Raw genomic sequence first — 27579 nt, forward strand, 5'->3', positions numbered from 1 at the left:
ACTCTATCCCAGTACCCCTAATGAATGAAGTAAACCATGCCACTCGTCTCTCAATGTCATCCAACTATTCTCCCTAGCTCTATAACAATATTGTCGTGTCAAAGAACATCAAATGCAACTCCTCTACATTCTTCTTTATCTCCTTTATTGTGTCATGCTTCTCCTCTATCTTTGATATTATGTCTATCACTGTCACCCTCCCTTGCCTTTATATCATCTTCTGAAATAGATTATCACTCTGCTCCATTGACTTCAAGACATCCACCATTTGCTTGTTAGGCTTCTCTCTTGTAATCATGAAGTTAGAGGTGTAAATTAGGTTGCAAGTTGGACCAAACCATGAGAGGTAAATCTAAAAGAAAAATGGAAAATAATGAAAATTTTAAAATAAATTAACAAAACAGACAAAAATTAAAAAAAAAAATCTTAAAATTTTATTTTCTATGAATTTTGATGTATGCAATTGTTTATATATGAAATAATAAAATGAAATTAAAAAATTACAATACAATTTGAATAAAATAGTATAATAAAATTGGAATATATATATATATATGGGCTGTGATGCAGGCCATGCTTGGCCGTGTTGCGGTTCATGCTATGTTGGGTTATGGGCCCATGCCAAGACACTTTCCTTGTCGTTCCGTTCTGTGCCAACATGTGGGCCTGAAAACCCAAGCCCAAAATAACCCATACCTCTATGTCGTTCTTGACATGATTTACAACTCTTCGTGAAGTATTTATGTTCCCTGGTTTCCTTGTATTCCTTGGCAATCTTCTCCCTCAATGTATTGAAGCTCTCCAACTTCTTCCTTAGGAGATTCCTAGGAGATGCTAGTGGAGCACTTCTGTTATACTTATTTGAGATCGTTTTTTATCTCAAAGAACTATACTCCGGTAGAAGAGCCAGTGGTGGTGATGTATAAATGGGAACCGTGGTAGCCAGCCTAAATAAGTTTTTGAAGTTGTGGAAGGGGAGTGTTATCGATTTTCAATGGAAAATAGAGGAAAGTTTTACATCAATAAAATCGATGTAAACTTTCCATTGATTTTCGATGTAAAAGTTGACATGGTTGTAACTTTGCATCCATTGGTAAAGTTAATTTACATCTCTACCAAATGTCTACAAAGTCAAACCAAAGTGCAACATAAAACCAATTATATATATCTGATTATATCATATCAGATATGGGTGGTTGATTGCTATTTGATATAATCAAATTCAGATCATCCTTAATGGGATCGAATTCAAATTTGGATTTGAACAATCACATACCATTTGTAGCCCTAGGCTAAAAGTGTCACAAACTCCTAAATATGATACTCGTAATTTATAAAAAAAAAAAGAGATTCATATTTCATTCATTCTTGATTTATTTCCCTTTTCATTTATCTATCCCCTCTCTCACAATCTTTGTTCACTTCTTGACTCCCGATTGTTATGCCTATCAGCATCAAACTTTATTTTTTCTACATAACAAAGTTTCCCTCCCCCAAATCCTTAGACCTCAACTTTGGTGAAGGTGGAATTTGATTCCAAATCTCTATTATAACAAGCTAAAGAGTTTTTGCTTGTAAGAGATCCAAGCTCCTAAAATGCTCCTACCGGTACACAAAACTTAATACACAACACATGAGCCTTCCACATTTTCCCCCATTATAAAGCTACCGGTACACAAGAGGAGATCCAAACTCACTAAAATACTCCTAACAGTACACAAAACTTAATATACACATGGTGCATATGTGCCTTTCACATTTTCTCCCATTCAAAGTCCAACTTTTTACACTCAAATAATATGTTCCCTCCCCCACCCACTCCCCCTCCTTGAAAAGAAACCCTAAGTGTTATACAAGGTGCAAGCATAATAAGCGTATAGAGCTAACCTCCCCTAAAACAAACATTACAAAAGAAATTGTCTCATTTACCTAAATAAGTTTTTTAATAAAAGAATATAGATAAATATATTTACCGGAGGAAATATTACTTGGATAATCATGGCTTCATTCATTTTGTGTTATCCGGGTAACACATTTCCTTGGACAAGTGATTCTTAAGGAAATAATGTTCAAATACTCACAAATACAACGTTCGGCCTAGCGAAATGTTATTTAGATAAAGTGCAAGAATCCATGCAATTTGAGTTTGGGAAACTTATAGTCTGAGCCGGTTCAACATTTAAAATTAAGCTACAAGTTGGCTTAGAAACCAACAAAAGTCTAACAATCAGCTCTACATTTCAAATTATAAAAACCTCTGCCATGTCATTGGATGCTTATGTGGTTGTTGCCAACATAAGACTCTTAGTCCATGTTAGACACAGTAAAAAGCCTATACCAAAATTATTCTTAATGTTGGGTGATTTGAAAATAAATAGAAAGATTTTTCAGTTTCTCTCATGCTCCCTTTATCTCTTGATCTCCCTCCCACTCTCTTACTCTCATAGTTGTCTTTCTCTGCTCAATGACTATGTAATTTGAAAATAACAAAAATGGTTTTTGGTTTCTATATTTACATTTTCTCTATAAATCTCTCCCATTCTCCCCCCCCCTCTCTCTCTCCATGCCAATCTATCGTTCTCCCTCAATCTTTCTCATTCTCTTTCTCGTTCAATTTATCCTTCTTCCTCATTCTCTCTCTTAGTTAATCACTCCTCCCTCAATCTCTCTCTCTCTCTCTCTCATTCTTTTTTTATTTTTCTTACACACATACGATATTAGTTAGACCATACATATAAAAGAACATAAAACCAACTTGGTATGGTTCTAAAATCATTACACCAATTTAATAAAAATTCACAAGAAACTCTTGACTACAAAATTTACACCAACTTGATGGAAATGTATAACTTGATTGTACAAGTAGTTGGTCCCTTGAGGGAGAATAGAGAGAGAGAGAGAGAGAGAGAGAGAGAGAGAGAGATTGAGGGAGAACGATAGATTGACAGAGATAATGTAAATATAGAAATGAAAAACCATTTTTGTTTTTCAAATCACATAGTCGTTGATCAACGAGAGGCAACAATGAGAATGAGAGGGGGAGGGAGATCGAGAGACAGAGTGGGAGAAAAACTGAAAACCCTTTTTGTTTATTTTCAAATCACTCAACATTAAGGGCAATCTCGGTATAGGCTTTTAATTTGTTGTGTCTAACATGAATTAAGAGTCCCATGTCGGCAACATCTACATAAGACTCTGAGTTTTAATTTTGTTGGTTTCTAAACTAACTTGCAACCTAATTTTAAATGTTAGTCACCTCATATTATATTTAAGAGTAAAAGACTTAAACCTCCCCTGAAAATTCTCTTAAATACTAAAGCATCCCCCCTCTTTTTAAAAAAGACTAGGACCTCCCCTATTAAAGTTAGTTCAAAGTTTTAATGACTTTGGATCCCCTACCCACAAGAACTCTACCCACACCTACCCACAAAGCATGAAAGCACTACCTACGTGCATTGGAAACATCTTTCCATGCATAATAACATGTAAGAGTATGAGATGTTCCCCATATGTGACTGCAATCTCATGTGGGTAGGTGTGGGTAGAGTTGCTATGGGTAGGAGATTCGAACTCGGTTCTAAGCATGGTTTTAAAAAATGACCTAGACATAGAACCGTTCTGGCCATCAATTTTTAGGTTGATGGTTCAACCGTCCGATTTGAACTAATGACCCGTTATGACAAAAAATTAAAAAATAAAAAACCGTTGAATGGTTCGACCGCCGGAGTCAACAGATCATTGACTAATTCGACGATTTTCTAATAGGGACCGGATTTAGGATTTGGGGTAAAATGGAACCAATTGCTTGGACGGTTCCTAGATTGAATGGTCTAACCATCTGGGTCAACGGTGATTCAAAAACCATGATTCTAAGGAGTCATCAAAAGGACTCTTTTTAACCTTGTTATTTTTACAAAATTTCAAAACATTGGAATAGTTTCTTGTACATTTTATTATCTTCTATGTTTGCCTACGCTCTATCAAACTCAAGTTTTCTTGTCAATTTACTGGTTTGTTCCATTGATCGACGTCTCTAGTCTCCACCACTCCCTAACATAATCTCCACGTCTCCGCTCCACATTGTGGTTCTGTCACTGATTGTTCAAGTCTCTTCTCAAAAACTCTATAAAGTAAACCAACCTTTTCAAAAACACGGCTAGCTGCAAATCATAGACGTCTCTTTATCTACTAATGTATTGAAGGATGCAACATTGCAGATCAACCTCTTACCCTTATTTCTACTGCAATATTTATGACTACGATTGGGTTCTTGTTTGCTCATCTCTTTCAACTACTACCTTCAAGGTTTTTGGCATCGATTAATCATTACCTAAAAAACCAGTGGACCCACCCCTCCTTCATCGCTTTATGATGTTGCAAGTTTTCTGCCAATTTCTTTCATTCACTGTATCAGTAGTTGTTACAGCAAATGGTTTAATGCTTGCTGGACAATTTTCTGTTCAGCTGCTAGAAGTGTTTGGGCATGGTTGATCAATACTTCAATACCTTAGAAACCAGTCGAATTTTTACCCAACACCCAAACCTTAAAACCTCCCCTCACTGATGGCTGATCAAGGGGAGGTCTTTTAGTATTTAGGAGAAGAGGGAGGTTCAGGTTATAGTGACTGGATAAGCTCGTCACTGATGGCTGCCAATAAAACCTATCCACTTACCCCACGAATGGAACACGAACGAGGTTCAGGTTATAGTGACTGGATAAGCTCGTCACAAATGGGCGCCTCTCACACGTATATCTATTATGCATTGGGAACATCTCTAGGGCATACACGTGTATAACACGTGTTATTGCATTAGGAATTAGGAAAGAAAAAGTGGGTCGCATGTTGGGATTAGATGAATACATACATGCATACATCATAGGAAAATCTGGAACGGTGCGCACAAGCATAATATGACATTGACGAACTGTACTGAATAAGACATTTCTTTTATGTGCAAGTGCGACCTATCATTATCAGGGTCCCACTCCAAATGAGAGCGATGTCCATATACCATATTCAGACTCGTGCCCGTGGATCATCCGAAACCGAAAGTATCGCCATCATTGATATCCGAGTCGAGTCAAACAATCTAATGGCCCAGATTGATACATGTGGTGGGACACATTTTGGGTTGATTTACGGCATCGACCCTCGAGAGAAACCAAAGACATGTCTCCATTCAAAAACAAGAGGCGAAGAAATTCCAGCGGCGAATAGCCGCCGATTATCTCTCTAGAACCTTCATCGGACGGCCACGTGCTCCCCAATTTTCCTACAAGTATACCAGGGTTCTCCTTTCACACTTCACAGTGTTCGTTCGTTCTGAGATTTCTTTCCCAAGAGCATTGCTTTCTCTTCCTCTGTTCTCTATCTTTCGGGGCTAGATCTAGTCAGTTATGGCAGCAATCAAGTGCGTCAAGGCGAGACAGATCTTCGATAGCCGTGGCAATCCCACTGTCGAGGTTCGATCAGATCTCCCATCTCCTCTCCCTTCTGTTTGCTTCTCAATTTTTTCTTAGTTTTTCTTTCACTTCTGAATCTCGATCTCTGTAATCTTCCCATGTTAGTGGTTACATCGTGACTTCGTTGCTGAAGCCACGAGTTTTTTGTTTTTTGTTTTTTGTTTTTTTGTAATTTCTGAGTTATAAACCGGTTGGGAGTGACTGAAAAGTCAAATCCTCCTGAAAACAAGTCCGATGAATGATGCTTTAGTTTAGTTATGATTTATGAATATAACGATAAAGTACTTATATATGAAAACTCACTAACATGGCGTTAATTTGAGTCTCGATCTCTATAATCTTTTTGTGAGCCAAGGAGATGCCCCAGCCCCCGGCTGTTACTTGCAGTGTGGCTTATGTATAATCAAATCCTCCTGAAAATGAGTCAATTGTTCGTAAGGAAGGACGATTTAGTTCACTTAAGAAAATATATAAGAAAAACTCAGGAACAGGGCTTTAAGTCTCAATTTGAGAGTGCATGCAGAAAAGCTCTACCTTTTCAGTTTTTCCTCTCTGTATTTTTGGGTCCCTTGTATTTTTCTATTTGGTCTTATTTGAATTTTATTTGCAGGCCGATGTTATATTATCAGATGGTACCATGGCAAGAGCTGCAGTTCCTAGCGGTGCATCCACTGGTGAGATTTTCGGTTCCTTTGCCTAAAGACTAAAGTTTCTATCTTTTTTTCAGTTTTCTTTTTCATCGTCAATCGTATCTAGATAATTGATACATTTGTCTATTCAGAGAATTTTCAGCTTCCTTGCCTAAAGGTTTCTAGATTTGTTCCTTCTATTCATTGTTAATCATATCTAGATATGATTCATTTGTCTATTCAGCGATTGAAAGCCTTACCTATTATTATTTTGGTTGTTTTTTCAATTGGGAGCTGTGGATCATGATCTCTGGTCAGTTTAAGAAAAATGATAGGATGAATTCTGGTTAGTTAAGAAAAATGTGCATCCCCTAATGTTTCCCCATTTCAACGATATCTACCAGCATTGGCGTTCGCCGAACTTGAATTTTTTGTCATCTATATTCTTTATTAGGTACTTTTGGGAGTGGGACTAGAACCTTGTTTGTTCTGTTTTTAACTTTTTATGATCAAATCAACGTCCCCTTGCAGATCTTATTGATTTCATAACATGGTGTGTGGGTATATAACCACTCTTACAATCCCAGAAACCTGTTCTGGCATCTGTTAGCTATTGTTCCAAATGCCAATATGTATTTTCTCATAACAAAAACAACCACATCGGCAACTAGTGGCACATGTTGTATATGGCTACTTGAGAATTTTTCTTGGGATTTGTTTACCAGGCGACAAGAGATGACTGATTCTATCACTTGTTTATTTTCAGGTATTTATGAAGCACTTGAACTACGAGATGGAGGTTCTGACTACCTCGGAAAAGGTGTTTTAAAGGTTAGTTCTTTTGCTACTTTGTTCCTCAAAGATTTGATAGAATTAACTTTAACCATTTCACTGAAAATGGTAAATCAGTTATTTTGGTTGCTTACTTTGGAGGTCTGAAAGTTCTCCATGTGTAATTCAAGTTAGTATTTGTTCAATGTTTTTTTTAATTTTCGAAAAAAATTGTGGAACACATCATCAATTCCTAGGATTATTTTCTCAAAATCAAGCACTGTTTGCTGACATAAATTCTTTGTAAATGTAGGCTGTTGAGAATGTCAACACAATCATTGCACCTGCATTGGTTGGCAAGGTTTGTTACAATTATTTAATATCTTTCAAAAGGCTAGTTTTATTACTATCTATAACGAACAAATTCAGACTGGAACAAATTTCCATTTCTGAAGAAGGGAAGGTCACATAACGATTGAAAACGTGGCCAATTTTATGCTCAGTTAAGTTTGCTTTCTGCCAAGCCAGTGACTGCTTCACCTCTCATTCCTCTCCCAAGATAAATAAAGGCCCCCTTCCCAATCCCAGAAAAAAAAAAAAAACAAAAAACAAAAAAGCAAGAAAGGATAAGAGACACTTGGAGCCTAACCAAGCTGCACTTGTTTAAGCTTATTACAATTTAAAAGGGCACAGTTGTGTGCATTTCACTGTTCGAGAATTGAAACAGTTTTGCTTTTACAAGTCGCATTTGGAATTTTCTTGGGATTCTCCCTCCTTAATTGCTCTCTTTTTGTTCTACACAGGACCCAACGGAACAGGTTAGCGTCGATAACTACATGGTACAACAACTTGATGGAACCGTAAATGAATGGGGATGGTGCAAGCAGAAGGTATTTAACTCAAATTCCCATTATTAACTTTTTTTTTTAAATCTTGGTTAAAGCATTACCATTCACATTTCTGTTTATTATGTTTCCAGCTTGGAGCAAATGCCATTCTCGCAGTGTCTCTTGCTGTTTGCAAGGCAGGGGCTAGTGTTAATAAGATCCCCCTCTACAAGGTATATAACCTTATTAATTTTGTCATCACTTGATCCATTACTTTTCTTCATCTATTGCCGAGGTAGCCTGATCCTACTAATCAAACTAGACTAACAATTTTTGAGAAAATATTCATTGTCAGGGTTGTCAATTAATATACCATTGCTCAATGTAGCTTGCTCAATTAGTAGGGTCTAGGTCCAACTTCTTGGACCAGTCGATCACTTAAGTATTCAAATTTTGCCAGATTAGGAATTGTGTACCCCACAATTAGCAAACTACCACCCATCTCATTTTTTCCAACTTATTTAGTTAGTACAAGTACTTTTGCTGGAAGTTAAGGTTATCTGCGTTCCTTTCTATTTTGTTTGCATGAGTCCAAATTTTAGTTCTTTTTACTAGAAGTTAAGGTTAACGATTTAATAGATACCCAGTGGGGTATTGACAATTTAGTGAAAGGTCACGAATTCCCTGTACCTGGATCAGGAGTTTATAATGGGTCTGTATATGGATGTAGAAGGACCCCGACTCGAGAGGTGACCTTTTCTCAGATTCGATGACTTTTTTATTTTTGGCAGCCAATTCCTCAAAATCTCTAGCAACTTCCCCCTCCAAAAAAGGAAGCAACACTATCTAATATTTGCTCATGGTTCTAATGATTCTATGTGCTCGGTGATGCAGCACATTGCCAACCTTGCTGGTAACAAGAAATTGGTCCTTCCAGTTCCTGCTTTCAATGTCATTAATGGAGGATCACATGCAGGAAATAAACTCGCAATGCAGGCAATGCTTCTCTATCCTTTTTTATCCATTTCACAGTAGGCACGCACCGTATCTGCCTCCTCTGGTTTCTGATTGGCTTTTGATTGCAGGAATTCATGATCCTACCTGTGGGTGCTTCTTCATTCAAAGAAGCAATGAAGATGGGTGCAGAAGTATATCACCATTTGAAGGTATATATCCTACCAAATGCTGTTTTGTTAATTAGACAATTTAATCAATACAATAATCATTCTATGGTTTCATTGTTTGGTTGCTAAAGATTACTAATCATAACTCTTCATATGTTGAGATGCATTCTGAAAACATGATCAGAATTTTGGCAGCGGAATTTTTACATTGAGTTGTAAAAGCATGCATCTAGGAGGGTGGGGGTGATAAGGTCCACTTTTTTAGATTGTAAGAAGATAACCTAGGCTTATTCTTAATCAGGTTTCTTATTATTCGAATATATGGGGTTCCTTTTTTGATGCCTTTACTGGATGCATCAGATTTGCCTAGCTCTAATTTTTTTAGATAAATGCCAAAAAAACTTGACAAGTATGTTAAACACTTGATTTTAATAATTTTTGGACCTTCAAAACCCCAGTAGGGGTGATGCCTTTTATACGACAAACCTGTTTCTATGTTCAATTATTTAACAGTGCCCTTGAATAACGACTACAGGGACAGGTTTATCTTACCATCTCTTCTAGACAATATGAAGAATTTGATAATTTAGGGCTTTGATAACTGGATTTCTGCACTTGGTTTGTATGCTAATTACTCCCATCTTCTCCAGGCTGTGATAAAGAAGAAGTATGGTCAGGATGCAACAAATGTTGGTGATGAAGGAGGCTTTGCTCCCAACATTCAGGTTTGCCATGGTTTCATCAAGTTATTGTCAATTTACCCATGCAGCTTTGTACTTTTTCTTTTTCCATTTCTCATTCGCCCTCGCTCATTTATTTACTCTGATTTTGCTTTTTCAGGAGAACAAGGAAGGACTTGAGTTGCTCAAGACAGCCATTGCTAAAGCTGGTTACACAGGCCGAGTATGTCCCTTTCTACTATGGTTTTATCGCAGGTTTTGCAAGATATACTTGAGGCTGTAATTGATGCAGCTGTCTAAGAAAATCCCTTTCTTTTCCTTCAGGTTGTCATTGGTATGGATGTTGCTGCTTCTGAATTTTATGGGTCCTCAGACAAAACCTATGACCTGAACTTCAAGGAGGAGGTACTCTCTCTCTCTCTCTCTTTCTCTCTTGTTTTGTGTGTGTGTGTGTGATTTTCCTTGGTTTTAACCATTTGAGTTGGTACAGAACAATGATGGGTCACAAAAGATCTCGGGAGATGCCCTTAAGGATGTCTACAAATCATTTTCCTCTGAATACCCAATTGTATCCATTGAAGATCCATTTGACCAAGATGACTGGACTCATTACAACAAACTTACAAGTGAAATTGGTGAAAAAGTACAGATTGTAGGAGATGATCTTTTGGTTACCAATCCGAAGGTTTGTATCCACAATTTGGTCTGTGGTGATCATATGTTCAATCGTCAAGATAACAAGGAAAAAATGAATGCTTTTACTGCACCGGTTTCCCTTGGCTTTATGCAATTTTTGATCCCTGTGTATTTGTTTTATGCTTGCAGAGGGTTGAGAAGGCAATCAATGAGAAAGCATGCAATGCTCTTCTTCTTAAGGTACCATTCATTGCTTTGTGTTTTTCATGAGATCTCGTTTGGATTTGTGGGGTTCTTACGTCTTAACTTGAATCATAAGCCAAACGTGTAACATCCTATGCACCTGTGTGGCAACAGGTTAACCAAATTGGTTCTGTGACTGAGAGCATTGAAGCTGTTAAGATGGCAAAGCGTGCTGGATGGGGTGTCATGGCCAGCCACCGCAGGTTTCACTTTCAACCTTGTTTGATTATGAAAAATTTATCCATCTGGTTTAATTTCAGTAGGATGACTGATCTCTCTGTTGTGTTTATATGTTGTTGCAGTGGAGAGACAGAGGACACCTTCATTGCTGATCTCTCTGTTGGTCTCGCCACGGGCCAAATTAAGACGGGAGCTCCATGCAGGTCAGAACGTCTTGCGAAATACAATCAGCTGTTGCGAATTGAGGAGGAGCTTGGTTCGGAGGCAATTTATGCTGGTGCAAACTTCCGCAGGCCTGTTGAGCCCTACTAAATTTTTACTATGCTAAGTGCCAATGCGGCATCACTGGAGTTCTGCTTGGTGAGAATAAGTTTTGTAGTTGGAACGTGTTTCTGAGTGGAAACCCAGCGTTAATATCTCTAGTTTAGTTCATGTTTTGAGAGTAATAGCTGTTCATCGGTTGAAAAAAAGAAGTCTGGTGTTGTGGGTAGATTATACTTCTTTTTGATATGCCATATAGCTCAACTATCTCATGCTGCTTTTACTTTTCTATAAGTAATGGTTTAAAACATTAAATGGAAGGTGGTTTTGTATCTTGACTTGGCAATTCTGAAAATCTCTCTCTCTCTCTCTCTCTCGGATTTAGACTTTGTTTAGAGCTGGAAAATCACAGAAATGAAACACAGGCTTGTGCTGTAATCAATTGTTCCGTGAATCCATGCGCATTGCTCAATTCAAAAACCACATTTAATTAAAATCATGGGTTATCCAATGTAAAAACTCAGAACAGGGACGGCTGAGAACGCAGGTTCATCGCAAATGGGTAGAACCTTATCGCAAATTTTCTTGTATTGAAATGAGTAATCAGGTGTGATGTAAATACAATTTGTGTTGGTCTTACTGACTTGCAACTAATTTACACAAGTGGTGACACGTGGTGGTTGGCCAGCTGTTGTGGTTAGCCAGCTATCTCATAACTAAATATTTATTCTAACACCCTCCCTCCAATTGGAGAATGAGGAGACTCGTTTAAGCCAAATAAGTTCTCAGGTTGTGACTGTCACGGTTCGATACTTGGCTTCTACTGAGGATAGTGGACAACTGACCCAATCGGAGTCATTGGTGAAATGGGATGAAGATGCCATGATGAGGGGTGGACTTGAGATATCTGACCACCCGTAAAGCCGCTTGGTGGTGCTCAGGCCTTGTGGTTATAAGGTAGAGGAGGCGTCCCACCAAATGCTTGTATTGAACTGGATCTGAAAGGGCTGGACTGGGCATCATCATTGAAGTGTCGTTGTTTCATAGGAGTTGAATATGGTTTACATTTGTGCATCCCGGTTTCATTCAAAATGTCAATGATATGTTTATGTTGACTTAAGAAGATGCTTGAGTTTGAACGAGTTACCTCGATGTCTAAAAATTATGTTAAGGGTCCAAGATCCTTAATGCTGAAACAATCATTGAGGTATGATTTAAGGGAGGCAATGTGGCTTGGGTCATTTCCTGTGATGATGAGGTTATCTATATACACAAGGATTGCAACAAAGGAATTGTCTTGTTTGCTTGTAAAAGGTGAATAGCCTACCACTAATTGGGTAAAATTGGCATACAAGAGCGTGTGAGTGAACTTTTAGAATCACATCCACGAGGCTTGTTTGAGGCCATATAAGGATTTTTGGAATTTGCATATTCGTTGATCGTCATCTTTGGAAAATCTAAGAGGGATGAGCATGTAAACATCTTCTTGAAGTTCACCATGTAGAAATGCATTGTTTACATCGAGTTGGTGGAGTTCCCAACACTTTGCAATGCCCACTTCGAGTAAGCAACGAACAGTAACAATCTTTGCTACAAGTGTAAAGGTATCATGGTAGTCAAGTCCTTCTACTTGATTGTAACATTTTGCCACCAAACTGGCCTTGTATCTCTCAATGCTACCATCAGCTCTCAACTTGATCTTGTAGACTCATTTTGAACCTATAGCCTTCTTTCCAAGTGGTAAGTCTACAAGTATCCATGTGTTGTTGTGCTCAAGTGCTTCGATTTCGGTTGCCATTGCCTATTGCCATTTAGGATCATTTATAGCCTCAGCAAAGGAAGATGGTTCTATTTCTGAGGAAATTGTAGCTAGACAAGCACCCGGGCTGATGACCGCATTGGCAAGAGGTGGGAGTTGGTAGTCATATGGGCCCAAGCGGGTGGAGACTTGCTGAGGTCTATGCGGTCGTAGGCCAGGCTGGGTTGAATCTTAGTTATTTTCTTCAATGGCAGTTTCAGGTAAGCTTCCATTGTCTGGTATATCATCAAAAAACAAATGTCCGGGTGGTTCCACGTATGTTTCCGGGCTTCTAGCATGTGTACTTGTGATTGGTGGTGGTGTTCCATGCTCGCCATGGACCAATGGGTCTGATGATATGATCAAACCATGGTTGGACATAGGCAATGGGATGACAAGAGTGGTTGATGTTGAGTGTGAAGTCTAAAATGGAAACTAATATTCATAAAATATGACATCTCGGGATGTAAAGATATGCCCAGTAGCCATATCAAATACACATACCCTTTTTTACCAAAGGGGTACCCAACAAATGCATAGCGTGTTGGCCTGTTAGAAAATGTCTTGAGGTTTGGGTTGTACTTGTGGATAACAGAGACAATCAAACACTCACATATGGTTGTAACTTGGGGTCTGCTTCAGTAGAACTTTTGATGGAGATTTTCCTGAAAGGAATGGTGTTGGAAACCGATTAATGATGTATGTGGCCGTAAGGAGGCATTCCCTCAGAAAGTGAAGTTTGGAAGCGTAGCGCACGGGCAACTTCCAGCAGGTGATGGTGCTTGTGCTTTGCAACACCATTTTGCTGAGGGCTTGCTATGCAAGAGTGTTGTTGAGTTATGCTTTGTTCAGCAAAGTAATTGAGAAGGGGAATAAAGAAGAATTCCTTGCCATTATCTGATTGAATTTGTTGAACAAAGTGACCATATTGCCTTTTAACCATAGCACAAAAGGACATAAGATGACGAACTGCTTTAGATTTAAATTTCAAAAGATAAGTCCAAGTACATCTCGTATGATCATCAACAATGGTAAGAAAGTAATGTGTGCCCATATGCAATGGAGTCTTGTACCCTCCCCATAGATCACAATGTATCAAGTCAAAGGGCTGATCTGCTCGAAATTGTTGAGCAAGAAATGGTAACTGGGATTGCTTGGCCTTGTGGCATGTATCGCAGCAGTTGTTTTGAGGAAGGGTTGGTATTTCTAGAATGAGAGAAAGGCATTATGATGAGGCATGTCCAAGTCATCTTTGCCAAAAGATCTTGGCCTTTGTTCGAAGTTGTAATAAATACAGTAGAACTATCTACAGACCCGATAGTGGTAAAGTAATACAATCCATCCACGAGTCTACCCATCCCAATCACGGTCCGAAAGACAAGGTCTTAGACAACACAGAACGAAGGAAAGAACAGAACAACACATTGCAACTCCTTTGTAAGTTTGCTAACAGAGAGTAAGTTGCAATGGAATTTTGGGACATGTAAAAAATGATTAATGATCAGATTTGGTCCAAGATACATGATTCCGTAATGGGATGCCGTTGTGATGTTCCCATTTAGAAGATGAATTGGTTTGGATGAATACAATTGGGTGCAACTAGATAGAAATGATATAGTGGAAACCATATGATCAAAGGCACAACTATCTAGAATCCATCCAAGAGAGACAACGGAATTCTTATCAGAAAGATTCACATGTTCAGCTAATTCATTGTTCTCTGTGCTCAAAAGGCCCATCAACTTGTTATATTGCTGAGTAGTTAGACCAGCAATAGGTGATTCAATATTGAATATGAAACCTCTCTCTCTCTCATATATTCATGGGCCGGCCCCATTTTGGAGGGAGAAAAAAATCTGTAGATATAGGTCCAGTATAGATAGATTATGGTCTTAGAATTATGAGCCAGGCAAGATCCAGGGTACCCATTACTTGTCACTATTGCATGCTACAATGGTTGGATTTAGATCCAAGCAAAGCAGTTTTAATCGGATAACTGACTTTGATTTAGGCGTAATTTCTGTAACTGCTTTTGTAGTTTTTTTATAATTGAGGGAAACCTTACTCTACTCCACCTACAAATTAACTGCAGTAAAAATCAAAGAGTTCCCTAATCCCTGTCATCTTCTGACTCCAGGGACGCAGGGACCCATTCAATGGAGGGTTCTGATACTCCAAACATGAGACCTGGCCCACTTTGGACTTTACAAGAAAAAAGATTCACTCAAGATTCAACAGTAATAAAGGAGAGATTCTCTCCGAGAAATCTCTTCATTTGCTGTATAATTCTGGCGTAGGGCTGTAAACTGGCCTCACTCTCTCGTTGTAAGTGTTGCAGCAACGGAATTTTCTTCTTATCCTTTGCTACTAAACTTTACACTCTAATTAGTAATTCCATTTTTGTTTAATCCATAAAGAGTAAGCATAATATGTAAAATTTGGGCTTCCGTTTCTCACGCTAATTTGCTTGCTCTGACCCATTATCTGTGTGTCTTTTGACCTAAGTTTTCACTGTAAAAAGAAATTTCTACTGGTGCAAAGTGCAGGGACAGTCATTTTCTCTAAGCAATTCCAGGTTTGCTTATTTTCTTTTTTATAATGTTTTTGGTTTTTCAAATGTTGAGGATTCGTAAATTTGTTCAAGTTGTTTCTTTTCCTTTAAGGTTTTAGCCTTCTCTGAGTAGAAAAAACCAGGTTAATATCTTGCATGTTTTGGCGATTTAACTTTTTCTTTTGTTACTTGTCATGGATGTAAGGGCCTTCAAGATTGTGAAATTGGTTTTTGAGAAACCATTACTGTATAAAGGCATGAACCAAGAAATTGGACTTCAGTTTTGCTAGATTTTCAAATTCTTGACAAAATGCAAATTGATCAGTCAGTTCTATCAAGATATGCTAAAAGAAAACACACTCATGTGCTCTGTCTTGCTATATGATCAATTGGAAACCTTGCATTTTCAAAAGACACTGGTAAAACCCTAGTATCAAATAGGAAGGATCATATAGTTGTGATTATATAGAAAGTGTGATGCTGCAATTCAATAACGATAAAATAATATCTATGTTCATATTTTTAATCTTGTGGCAATTCAATTTTAAAATTACCATTGTCAAAACACAAATTTCAGACCCAACTTCCAAAATGGTGGGATCACAATGTTGTGATCAAAAAAAGTTTGTCTGGATGGTGCAAGCTGCTCATGTAAGCCAGTAATTAGGGCTACCTCTAATGTTCTTTAAGGAGCTTAAATGGTTAAACCTGTGTAGATATGTTTTAACAATTTGATATCCAAAAGTTGATTTTAAAAATTGGAGTTAAGATCTGTCAGAAGGTTTCAGTTCTTGATGTTGTGATCTTAAGCAGCTATTCTTATGACCTGCATTGTTGCTTTCTTCTGAACTTGAGGTTTCTTTAAGTCTTAGGGCCTTCCTCCAGTTCTATTTCAGCTCATAGTCCCACTATCTCCATCCCCCTGGTAAGACTATTTTGCTTCTGAACTTCCTTTGTATTTGGTTAGAGAGATTTGTATAGCTTGGTTGAAGCACTCTCATCATTCAACAAGCATTTTCCTCTTTTGTTTGTAGCTTTCCACATAAAGTCTGGCTTGGATAATTCTCTGCTGATGACCTAACCCCTATAGTCAATCCTATTCTCTTTTTCGTCCCTTAGTTTTTATGATTCTTAAGTATCAACGTTAACTTCCAAAGAAAAAAATAAATAAGAAAAGAATAGAAGAAGGTGAAAAGAATGGCCATTGTCCCATGACTTATTTTCCACTTCAACATAATAGCTGTTCATTGCAGATATCAATACCTAATTATTCAATGCTCTAAAAGGGTCATAATGCAATGATGGTCCAGGCTCTCCAGCATCTTGGGAGGGGCTGGTTGGATACAGACCTAACATTTGGAAATTCTCACAAAGTTCTTTGAACAACATATTGTAACCTAAATGAAAATCTTAAAAAAAATGCGTACTTGCACTACTGAATCATCTAAAAAACTAGAAAAGTAGTTGGTTGTGTATGAGAATGTTCAACTAATTGGAATTTACAAATCAAAACCCATTTTGATACAACGTACTTAATGCAAAATGCTGCTTTTTCTTCCTTTCTTATTACTAGTAAGTGCGCATGTGTTTTGCACGTGGCAATTCTTGATGATGATAATGATAGGAATAATGTATCCAAAATTTTCTAAAAAAAATCATGCATTTTTATTTTTCACTATTAATCGGATGCAAATTGCAAAACCTGAATCTGATTACATAAGCACCTCAAATTGGGCTGCAAAGTTTCGGATTTCATTGACAGGCCTATCCACTTGGCTGGACTCTTCTTTTTGTAATGTTTCACCTTCTTAGTGTATATTTTTTTTTGTTCATTTATCAAAAATAAATGTAAGATTTAAAGAGAGGGAATTGAATGGGATGAAATTTGTAATTCAAACTACATTTTAAACCTCACAATTAAATAGTGATTAAATTCAAGAAATGGGTATTTTAGTCAAAAGAAAGTTCCACAATCTTATTCGTATTTTTAATAGTAATGTAAGTATAGAGTTATAGATGTATTCAAATTTTTCTATATATATATATATTTTTTTATTTCTCTGTGTGTAAAAATAATATTGTTATATACACTCATTTTTATTTAACATGATAAGTATACAATATAATACATGTGCCCAAATGTTTTTTGTAAATTATATGTATTTTTTATTTTTTGTGTTTTATATTTTATTAATTTTTATTATTTAATTATGACACTAAAGGTTGACAGATTTGACCCAACAGTTGAACTATTGATCTCCGCTAAACAGGAAAATAATTTCATTTTTTGTTAGGTTTAGAATATGTATTTCATTTTCATCATCAATAAAAATAATTCTTTTTTATTACACTTGTTTTTTTTTTAATTGTATTAATAAAAATATCACAAATGTGTCTATTTTTTTCTATATTTTTGTAATTTTCTATATTTATTTCTATTTAAAAATTTTATTATATAACTATGATTTCATGGGTTGGCCAATTTGATTCAGATGGTTAAATTGCTTAGTCATCACTTGGATAAATAATGGTTTTGTTATTGAGTAAGTTTTAAAATATAAGGGTTTATATTGTTAAAAGTATTGGACATGGATCTAATTAGTAGCATTTATTAGTGAAAAAATAACTTAAATATGAGATTTAATAAGAGAGAATGAGAGTTAATACCTTAAATACAAGGGTTAACGAGAGGCTATTAAATGAGGTGAAAGGCATTAATTAAAATTACATTTTCAACCTTCATAATTAGAGATGGACTAAATAACAAATGTGGGTTAGTCGAGAAAAAATCCACACCCTCATTCGTACTTATATAAAAGTATAGATTGTTGACTAAAGTACTGAACAAGGAGGGTTTCACTCCAATGCTGAACAATTGATTGTTAAATCAAAAGTTCACATATCCATGTATGATATACACAAGTTCTTGGTGGGTATCTAATTATTTTAACTTCATTGTGGTTAATTTTTTTGATAATAAAGAAAATTTACATTAAAATGAAAAAAAGGATACAGTATCAGGCAATAATGAATCATAGAAAAGAAAACAGAGTAAAAGGTAATGCCAGCTCCTTCCAAATAAAGAACAACAAAGAACACTCTAAAAATCTAAGCCCAAAGAAAAAATAAAAGGTACCACCACCTACAGCAAGAAATTCCCTCAATCATCTTCTAACAAAAGTGTTACAAAGACAACAAAGCCACTCCTATGCCCATGTCATTTTGTTGTAGTTATATGGACAATATTCAGTAATAAAGTATACTAAAAATGTTATAAATGGAATAATGGAACTAAATTTTTACAAAAATTCCAACTACAGGATTTAGATAAGCCTGGGAAAACTGTCATAGGTTTGACTTTGCCATCATGTTATGACAGTTCTTTTCCCAGATCTGTTCTGCTCAAGTTGCAGTCTAGGCCTCAACTTCATGTGGTGTTCTTCCTTTTATGTTACTAGAATATTCTCTTTTTTTTTCCATTTCCAGAATCCTAGTTCAACTTTTTAGAATGATGTAGAGAAAGGTTATGGAATGGCTTAGGAGGACCATTGGTAAGTTTTTCTGCAAAACCGCTATGTTGCACAGATGTGTCTAAAGTTAAATGTCAAAGAACCCTTGATGAAACATGTCAGGTTCAAATACCTACGAAAAATATGGTACTTATACCTCAAATTCTTCTTATTTCTGGTTTATGTTCACAAGCGTTTCTGCATATCCACTACACTGCACATTTTCTATGTCGATAAATTGAAACATGCTGGGTTCCAATATTGACACAGGTTCTATTGTGGGTTATTCCAGTTACTCTTATTTGTTTACCTTAAGTGCCCATACAATAGACTGGCATATAAGTATGCATATAAAGTATGGAATAGCATGTTCATCCTATCTGGAACAGTTTGTTATGTATTCATGTTATATATCTTCTAATTGCCCCTGTATTAGTCTTACCTATGTGGTGTAGCTTAAAGGTTTCATATATGCTATATATTTATGCTTGATATTACATTTTCCTTTCTTAATATGGTTAGTGCTGTAGGTTATTGATTTGTGGTAGTTGTTAGGCATTTTCTTTCAAGAATCCAGTGATTTCTATCTGAAAGCTGCAGCTCAGAAAAAAAAAAAAAAAATTGTTCCTTGATAGCGTAGATTTTCACAGACTTGGGTGGGTTCTTTGATAATGATATTTAAAATTTACACATCGCTAAACCTCCTAATACTCATCAAATAATCTGGACCATGGTATGTGGAACAATATGTGAATCATTTTCTCTAGGTCACAGCATTTCAGCTAGGTGATAAAATACACATGTTGCATGTATGCAATCTTTTGCATGCTAGAGTTTATGAAGGTAGATAGAAGTTTGGGGTCAGTTTAATAATTGAATTTGGAGTCTATGAAGGGATATATATGCCCTTATTTTTATTCTATAAATGGTCATTACAATCGAAATTTTGGAATTGATCCAATGGATGAAATTGTTTGAAGTTGCAAGCAAGTCTGATCTTCTCTCTCTTTTTTGTCTCTTTATCTGTAAAGGTGCAAAATTCTCTTTCTCCTCCACTCAGATTTGAATATCCTTTTTTTAATAACTCAGATTACGTTTTCATACCATCATGCCAGGATTGTATGATTTGTCTCCTATTCATCCTATGTCACATTTGGTCTTTAATTTTAAAGACAATACATTGATTATCATCAGAGTTCATGAATTCACTCTTTCAAAATGGTTGCATGTTTTCTCTTTTTAAATGCAGATTTAAATCTCTCAAAGGACAAATACTGTTTGACTACTGGCAATGCTGAAGGAACTTTAGATATGAAAAGTCTATAAGAAGCCACATTAATCAAAAGTTATAGGTTTCCTGCTTCTTATCTTTTCTCTTTTGCCTATACTTACATAGTACCTGTTGTCCATCCCACCCCCATCTTGCTTCCTATCATTGTATTAATTTAGCAAGATTTAGTTTGATAAATAAACTTATGTATTTTCATGCCATTTTTTACATCCCTGTTGATTTGTGCCAGTACTGTACCATGTGAAGCGAAAAGTAGAAATTAACCTTTTTGTGAGGTTCTTCTACTTTTGGTACTCAAAGCTTGTAACATAAACAGGAAGGCATGTTTTAATCTGAGCCATATTTTTTTATTAAATATTCTCCTTTTTTGACACAAAGAGTTTAGTTTTAACAAGGGTTTAGTTTAATGAAGTTTCTTTATCCTGAAGTTTTCTATTCCTTTGCCAGTTTTGCATACCTATTGATTGAACTAGTTTTGTGCTACTTGAAATGGGAAGGAGCAACTAAAATTTTATTCAAGGGTTTCTACTTTTGGTGCTTGAAGCTCATATCATCAATGGAAAGGCATGTTTAAAATTGAGCCACTTTTAAATAAAATCTTTGCTGACATGAGGAATTTAGTTTTAACAAGTTTTTCTGATATAACTTGTCATCAATCTATTTGCAGTGTGGATGTTTGATCCAAGCCATGAGTGCAGTGAATATAACAAACGTAACTGTTCTAAACAATCCAGCGGCATTTCTCAACCCTTTCCAGTTTGAGATTTCTTACGAGTGCTTGAGTCCTCTAAAAGATGGTACCACATTTTCGTCTATCATTGCATACATTCTGCATGATCATGCTTAGTCCCAATAATAACTTGCATTACTTAATAATGTTCAACCAGATTAAGCATTAATTAAGCTTGAGCTTTTGCCATTGGCCATTGAATCTTTATTTGAAGTACTGACATGATCAACGTTCATGGTAAGGGTAAATCATAACTTATGAGTTTTCCTGTTTTAGGAATTTTTGTTATTGTTTACAGTCCATATAGCTCCACTTAATGTTTGCATATTCTTGAACCAAATGGCTTCATTTCATCTAAACAATCTTTTTTGTTATTTTTTTAAAGGTAAAGCAACTTTATTAGAAACAGAACCAGAATACGGAAAGGCCCCCAAACAAGAAACCTGGAGGCCAAGAACCCAGAATTACATTACAAATTTAACAAACTACCAGCACTAAGCTGGGCTCCCAATACCCTAGACTGGAGACCTTTCACAGCTGCAGTCCAAGAGACTTATTTTCCAAAGGAACAGGAGATAGTCTACATCCTTGGATCTATTTTGGAAAGTTCTTCTGTTTCTTTCTGTCCATATGGTACTGATCACTGCTTCAGGAAGAGAGGACCATACACTTTTTTCCATCTTGGACAGGCCTTGCAGTTCTCAGCACCACATTGGATCTAGTACAGTAGCTGGCATGACCCAAGAAAGACCCAAAGAAGAAAAAAAGTGCTCCCAGACTGCAATAGAAACAGGGCAATGCAGAAATAAGTGGTTGCTGTCTTCTTCCACTTGATCACAGAGAACACATAACATGTCCTGGAGCTGAATCCCTCTTCTCTCCAGATTCTTTTTGGAGAGGCACTTATCCAATGCTACAGCCCAGACCAAGGCATTTATTTTAGAAGGGGGCAGCTGTTAAATTCCTGGCAAAAGACTTCACTGAGAACAACCAATCTGTGCCCCAGATCCAACTCCAGGAGTCCTCTTCTAACAGATTGAGAGTCTGGTTGGACAACATCTCCAGCAGCTCTGCCACTTGATCAACTTCCCAGTCCTGAAAATGTCTTTTGAAGGAAGGGCACCAGGAGCAGATATTACCTCTTACTTGACAGCAGTCAGCCACCAAAGCTTCCTGGTTCTCTGCAATTTGAAATAACTCTGCTAATGGCCTGTTGCTACACTAGTTGTCCTTCCAAAAACATACTCTTTGACCACTCCCCAGTTTTAATGATAAACCTCTACTTAGCAGTAGAAACAATTCCATTATTTTCTTCTAAAGAGAGCATCCCAGAGAGGGGACAGAAGAAGTAGTTACCCAATCACATCTGTCTGTATTATGTTTGGCTGCCACTAGGTTCCTCCACCAACTTTCCCTTTCTTTACCAAATCTCCAGATCCACTTACCCAAAAGAGCCGTGTTGAAATTTTTCATCTTCCTAACCCCCAGACCTCCTTTTTGTTGTGGAGCACAAACTTGATCCCAGCTGACCAGGTGGATCTTCTTTTCTCTTCCCACTCTTTCCGTAAGAACTCCCTCTGCAAATTTTCCACTCTTTGGGCCACTTTCATTGGAATTGGGAAAAGGGAGAGAAAGTAGGAGGCTAGATTTGATAAAGAATTCTTGAGAAGGGTAATCCTACCTCCCAAAGATAAGTATTTGGTTTTCCAGGAGGCCAGCTTCCCTTCTAATCTTTCCACCACAGGCTCCCACACTAAGGAGGAAGTGCATTTAGCTTCCAGACGAAGACCTAGGTAGATAGTTGGCAGAAAACCAATTTGGCAAGCTAGGACCTCAACTAGGGCTTCTAAATTCTCTATTCTTCTAACTGGAATTAATCTACTCTTGGCCCAGTTGACTTTCAAACCTGACACAACGTCAAACCAACACAGCACCCCAAGAAGCACTCCCAACTGCTCCACATCAACATCAATGAAGCAAAGGGTGTCATCTTCAAATCAGAGCATGCATTTGAACCTTTTCTCCCGCCGGGATGGTTTCAAAGCCTTGCCACAGATCTCTCCCACCCGGTTCACAAAAGCTGGTAGGATTTCCATTACACAAATAAATAGGAGGGGGAAGGGGGGTCCCCTTGCCAAAGACCTCCAGAACTCTTGAAGAAGTCAGCCGATTGACCATTTACAAGAACTGAGAATTTTGGAGAGGTGATGACCTCCAATAGTCATTAAATGGTGATGATTATTTTCATTTCAGCTCAACTTTGTTTTTTACCAGATTTCTTGGAAAATCATCATCATCTAAGAATCCCCCAACTGTCAGAATAAGCTCAAAATAATATTATAGATTGTAGAATATGTTAACATGTATTTCAAGTAGGTTTCACCAGGTCAACATTTCTAAGAACTAGTCAGCATAAAAACTGGTTTGACTGCTGGTTCCCAGTTCTAACAGTCCAACAGTCTGGTATGGTCAGAATCAGACAACACTGGAATTTATATTCTTTAACTAGTTCCTGCCAATCTGACAACATTGGCGTGGGCCTCTGGATAGATCATCAAAGTGTTTCCTTAAGCCTTTTGTCAAGGCATTAACCTGACACTTTTTTGGCAGTGATTTAGTGCTCTATTCTTTTAAAACATAACAAAGGCCTTCTATTACGTAACCTTGGGACTTAAATGCTCGATTGTTATATTAAGAAACCATTTATTCATTAACTCGTTGTACTGAAATTTACTTTCTTGTCCTCCCGATGCTTGCTCCTTCCAATTGTATTCCCCTTGTCAATACATTGATGACAACATCCATGACAATGGAAGAGTTTGAACTTTATTTAATGGGCACTAGTGATGTTAGCACCATAGCCCCTTGTACTTTATATAGGGTCTGAAAGTGACAAAATTAGGATCATTGTCTTGTACAAAATGGATGTCTGGGATTGAAACCCAGGACAATTGAGGAGAGCATGGTGGCTTTGTACCAAAGTGTTTACAGATCTATTTGATGAATCTGCCTAAGCAACCATAACTACTGTTCTCCTTTATGCATATACTTATTTTTTCCCTTTGTGTTGACTTAGTCAATTTGGTTGTATCTAGAAAAGAGAGCGTTTAGCAATCTTAATTTCTCAGAACATGTTATGTTTCTTATACTCATCATATTATAAAAGTTTAAGTTACAGAATTTTGCTTTTGTCAATTGCCATAGCTATCTTCAGAGTTGCCATTGATAAAGAGAAGCAAGGTTTGGAAGCCTTCGTTCACGTCAATGCTTATCCTTTTTGCTCCATGGGGCTACACAACGGGGGTAGCCTATCCCCCAACCCATAACCCCTCCAACCCTGATGCAGGCGGGATTCGATCCCAAGCCTCCGCTACAACCACTTGGAGACCTTACCAACCAGCCAGTTGGCACCTTGCACATCAATATTTACCAAAGGGAGAAAGAAAAGAAAATTAAATTAGACTCCAATCTTTAAGAGCAATGCCAGCATTGGCAAATAAAATGCCGATTATACAATACTTCAGACTGTTCTGCACTTAATTTGTAAACTTTCACAATTCAAAGCATAATGCTAACTATAGAGGGCTCATATATTGACATATTCCATTTTCTGTACAGATTTGGAGTGGAAACTCATATATGTTGGGTCAGCAGAGGAGGAGACCTATGATCAACTCCTGGAAAGTGTATTCGTGGGGCCTGTTAATATTGGCAATTACCGCTTTGTCTTCCAGGCAAATGTTGTGCCTTGTGACTCCTTATACTAACCCTTAATCATGGAATAGTTATTTTACATTTCTTTCAATCTGTTGCCAGGCTGATCCACCCGATCCTTCAAAGATCAGAGAAGAGGATATCATTGGTTTAACGGTGGTGCTGCTGACTTGTTCTTATCTTGGACAGGAGTTCATTAGAGTGGGATACTATTTGAACAATGACTATGATGATGAGCATCTGAGAGAGGAACCACCCCCAAGGGTGGTTATTGACCGGGTCCAGAGAAACATCTTTGCTGAGAAACCCCGGGTAACCAAGTTCCCCATCAACTTCCATCCAGAAACATAGTGAGAGAAGAGAACAACCTCCACCTCCCTCTTAGCCAATTTTTGTTACTATTAAGGTGAAGGGGTGAAAAGATTCATATACCCAGTAACAGAGGAATTCAACAATTCTTGTGCACAATTGCCGATGTAAATATATTTCAGCCAATCATCTATTTAAAGCTTCAAAATATCAGTCACCCCCATGATAATAGACATTAAAGTTATTTTTATTTTTCCTTTATGAAGCTTCTGACTAAAGTAGATAGTATTTTTCTTGTTTACATTTCGATAAGTGTCCCAATTTCTGTCCTTGGTAGTTTCTGGTTGTACGTGTTATCAAGTTGAGCTTGACTCAAAAACACGGAGCCAGAAACTTGATTCGGGCTCGAAGATGACTCAAGTCAATTATAAATACTACAAATAAAAATATATTATTAAAATCAATTATTAGTATATTTATTTATTTTATAAATAAGTTAATGTAAAAAATTAAGGGATTTTTGGACTACAATCCCCCTCAGAAATATAATTTGCAGCCCCTCCTAATTTATTAATAACCCCCTACAAACCACATCCTGCCCATAAATTTGACATCAATCCACGGAAAGGAGTCAATCCACCCCTAGTCCATTAGTAACTCCACCTAGGGGTGGATTGAATGGTAAAAGCCCCAAAAATTAGTGTATATTTATATTTATGAGCTCAGTTAGGCTTGTAAGCCATTAACTTGAATTCAGCTTGACCAACTACTTGATTGAACTTGAACTCAATTACTTGGGAGCTGAGCCTGAGTAGCTCACGAGTAGGCTCAGCTTGCTTACACCCCTAGTCCTAATCCTCTTCCATAATCTATCGACTATTAATAAGGGAACGGCACCTTTTTTCAAAAGATTAGTCCTTTTATGTTCATAGATGCATTCAAGGTAGATATTTCATATGTGTTTTCCACTTTAAATTCTAGCTTCATACTTAATTTCACTTATTTATCTTTTTATATCCATTTTCTACCTTTATCTAAAAACTTGTTTAATTTTAAGTCTTGAAAGAATGTGAAATGGTCGATTTTGTTTGTAACAGACCATGCCATCTTGATCCTTGTTGTTTTACTACCAATCGTGCTTCCAACAGTTAAGCATACATTTGATTAGTAACTTTCATTATGATATGATGTTTTAGAAGTTTGGATCCTATTTGGGGATAGCTCAAATGTTATGACTAAGTTAATGATATCACAACGATTTCCCTCACTAATCAAAGGTTCTTGATCCACCACTGGATTAGATTATTTCATACATACACATTTTAAAAGCTCAAATATGTTTTTTTTTTTACAATAATAGGATATCATCATCTAAGCCTTATCCCAACTAAACATGCATGTTTTTTAAAAATGAACCGGTGATCGAACTGGTCAGGTGTTCGGTTACTGGTTCGAACGATCCGACTGTTTGACCCAAATGGCCTGCCCGTTTTGACAAAAAAAATTAAAAAATGGATCGAACGGTTAATCGGTCGGTTCAGCGGTTTGTTGACCAAAATCAACGGTTTTGGGGAAAAAATAGTTTTGGAGGAAAACAAAACCGGTCAGGTGACCAATTCCCAGTTTTTCCGGTCTAGTTCGGTTTTGAAAACAATGGTTTAATGTTTACTTCCTTGAGTGCAAAAATGCCTTGAAATTTGTGAAAACCGTCACTTTGAGTACATACATGCATTCTTACCAAACAGAGCCAAATCTGAACAATGAAAATGCCATTATTCAATGTTGGTACTAGCTATCTGGGGTGGGTGTAGACTGGGAACATCCCTAACCTCTAGCATGGAGATCACATCTGCACCCCACAGAGGGTGCCCTACAAATGCCCCACATGCATATCTCAGCATACATTGGGAATATCTCCGAAGTTGTCAGTGAAAAATATTCCTAATACACGGTTGAGATGCTGTGGGACGTTTGTGGGGCACCCTCTATGGGGCACAGATGTGAATTCGCTTTTTTTTTTTGCACAAAATTGTGTCAGATTAATCTGCTAGACAAAAGACATTGCTGGCCACATCAACACAACCACACATTAGAAAAATCTCTCATGAATGGACACTTCCCACAAAGGAAATAGAGTGTGTAGTGTAGGAATCAGGGAAAGTCCAGTAGTCCAACTCCAACCCATGCAATCTTAACGCCAAACAATCCAAAACATAGCTAGAATGCTGCAAAAGAAAGAAACAAGGGGAGCTGAAACGCTTCTAGTGTTAACTTTGATAAGTGGAGTGTTTTGGCAATTGATCTTCTCGTCTAAATACCCAAAGAGACACAAATGGAAAGGGATTTGAACTAGGAGGAGACGTCCATAGAGCTTTGGAGCTTGTGAGGTATCCTAGCTCAATCTGATGCTAGATAAGGCATCTTTTGATATATATATATACCATGGTGAGATGGCAAGAAAGGGAGAATGGGCCTAATGGTAGGCATGTAAACGGTATTCAAAAATCCAAATTCGAATTTGAGATTTGGTACAATCAAATTGAATTCGGATAATTTAAATTGGATATTCGGTCGAATTTGAATATTAATTTCTTACCAATTAAATTATCGGTTCGAATTTGGATATGCATTGATCCGATCCGATAAATATCTGAACCGAATATATATATATATATATATATATATATATATATATATATATATATAATGAAGCAAACATGAAACATTCGAACCTCTCTGAATCTCTAATCTCTCTCTCTTCGGTCTCCATCTCCTTGCAAACCCTAACCCTAATCCTCCCTCCACCGCTGTCGTTGTCGTCGCCCGAGCAACCACACCAGCTACACCAGCAACTCGACAGTC

The 27579-nt window shown here is 37.1% G+C and overlaps 2 protein-coding genes across 15 annotated transcripts; both read left to right on the forward strand.

Moving 5' to 3' along the window:
• The first annotated feature begins 5039 nt into the window (after window positions 1-5039).
• LOC148871057 (enolase 1-like) lies at window positions 5040-11161 on the forward strand. Its single transcript, XM_088973553.1, has 15 exons — window positions 5040-5464; window positions 6075-6138; window positions 6860-6924; window positions 7178-7225; window positions 7668-7754; window positions 7844-7924; window positions 8586-8687; window positions 8777-8857; window positions 9466-9540; window positions 9656-9718; window positions 9820-9900; window positions 9986-10180; window positions 10321-10371; window positions 10489-10577; window positions 10677-11161. Exons 1-15 carry the CDS (start codon window positions 5399-5401, stop codon window positions 10864-10866), a joined length of 1338 nt encoding a protein of 445 aa, XP_088829679.1. The 5' UTR covers window positions 5040-5398; the 3' UTR covers window positions 10867-11161.
• Window positions 11162-14798: 3637 nt separating this feature from the next.
• On the forward strand, window positions 14799-24982 carry LOC148871058 (putative histone chaperone ASF1A). 14 transcript variants are annotated; one of them, XM_088973565.1, is made up of 9 exons: window positions 14864-14938; window positions 15119-15188; window positions 19923-20025; window positions 20194-20284; window positions 20412-20528; window positions 20632-20761; window positions 20852-20931; window positions 24313-24428; window positions 24511-24982. In XM_088973565.1, the coding sequence occupies exons 7-9, from the start codon at window positions 20916-20918 to the stop codon at window positions 24757-24759; spliced, it is 381 nt and encodes a 126-aa protein (XP_088829691.1). In that variant the 5' UTR covers window positions 14864-14938; window positions 15119-15188; window positions 19923-20025; window positions 20194-20284; window positions 20412-20528; window positions 20632-20761; window positions 20852-20915; the 3' UTR covers window positions 24760-24982. The 14 variants fall into 14 exon arrangements, with proteins under 14 accessions (XP_088829686.1, XP_088829689.1, XP_088829681.1 ...); XM_088973559.1 differs by lacking the exon at window positions 20852-20931 and having other exon boundaries at window positions 14867-14938; XM_088973560.1 differs by lacking the exons at window positions 15119-15188; window positions 20852-20931 and having other exon boundaries at window positions 14799-14938.
• The last annotated feature ends 2597 nt before the right edge of the window (window positions 24983-27579 follow it).

The sequence above is a fragment of the Nelumbo lutea genome, chromosome 2, assembly GCF_056320005.1.
Source record: "Nelumbo lutea isolate HS-2025 chromosome 2, American lotus-T2T, whole genome shotgun sequence".
Lineage (NCBI taxonomy): Eukaryota > Viridiplantae > Streptophyta > Magnoliopsida > Proteales > Nelumbonaceae > Nelumbo > Nelumbo lutea.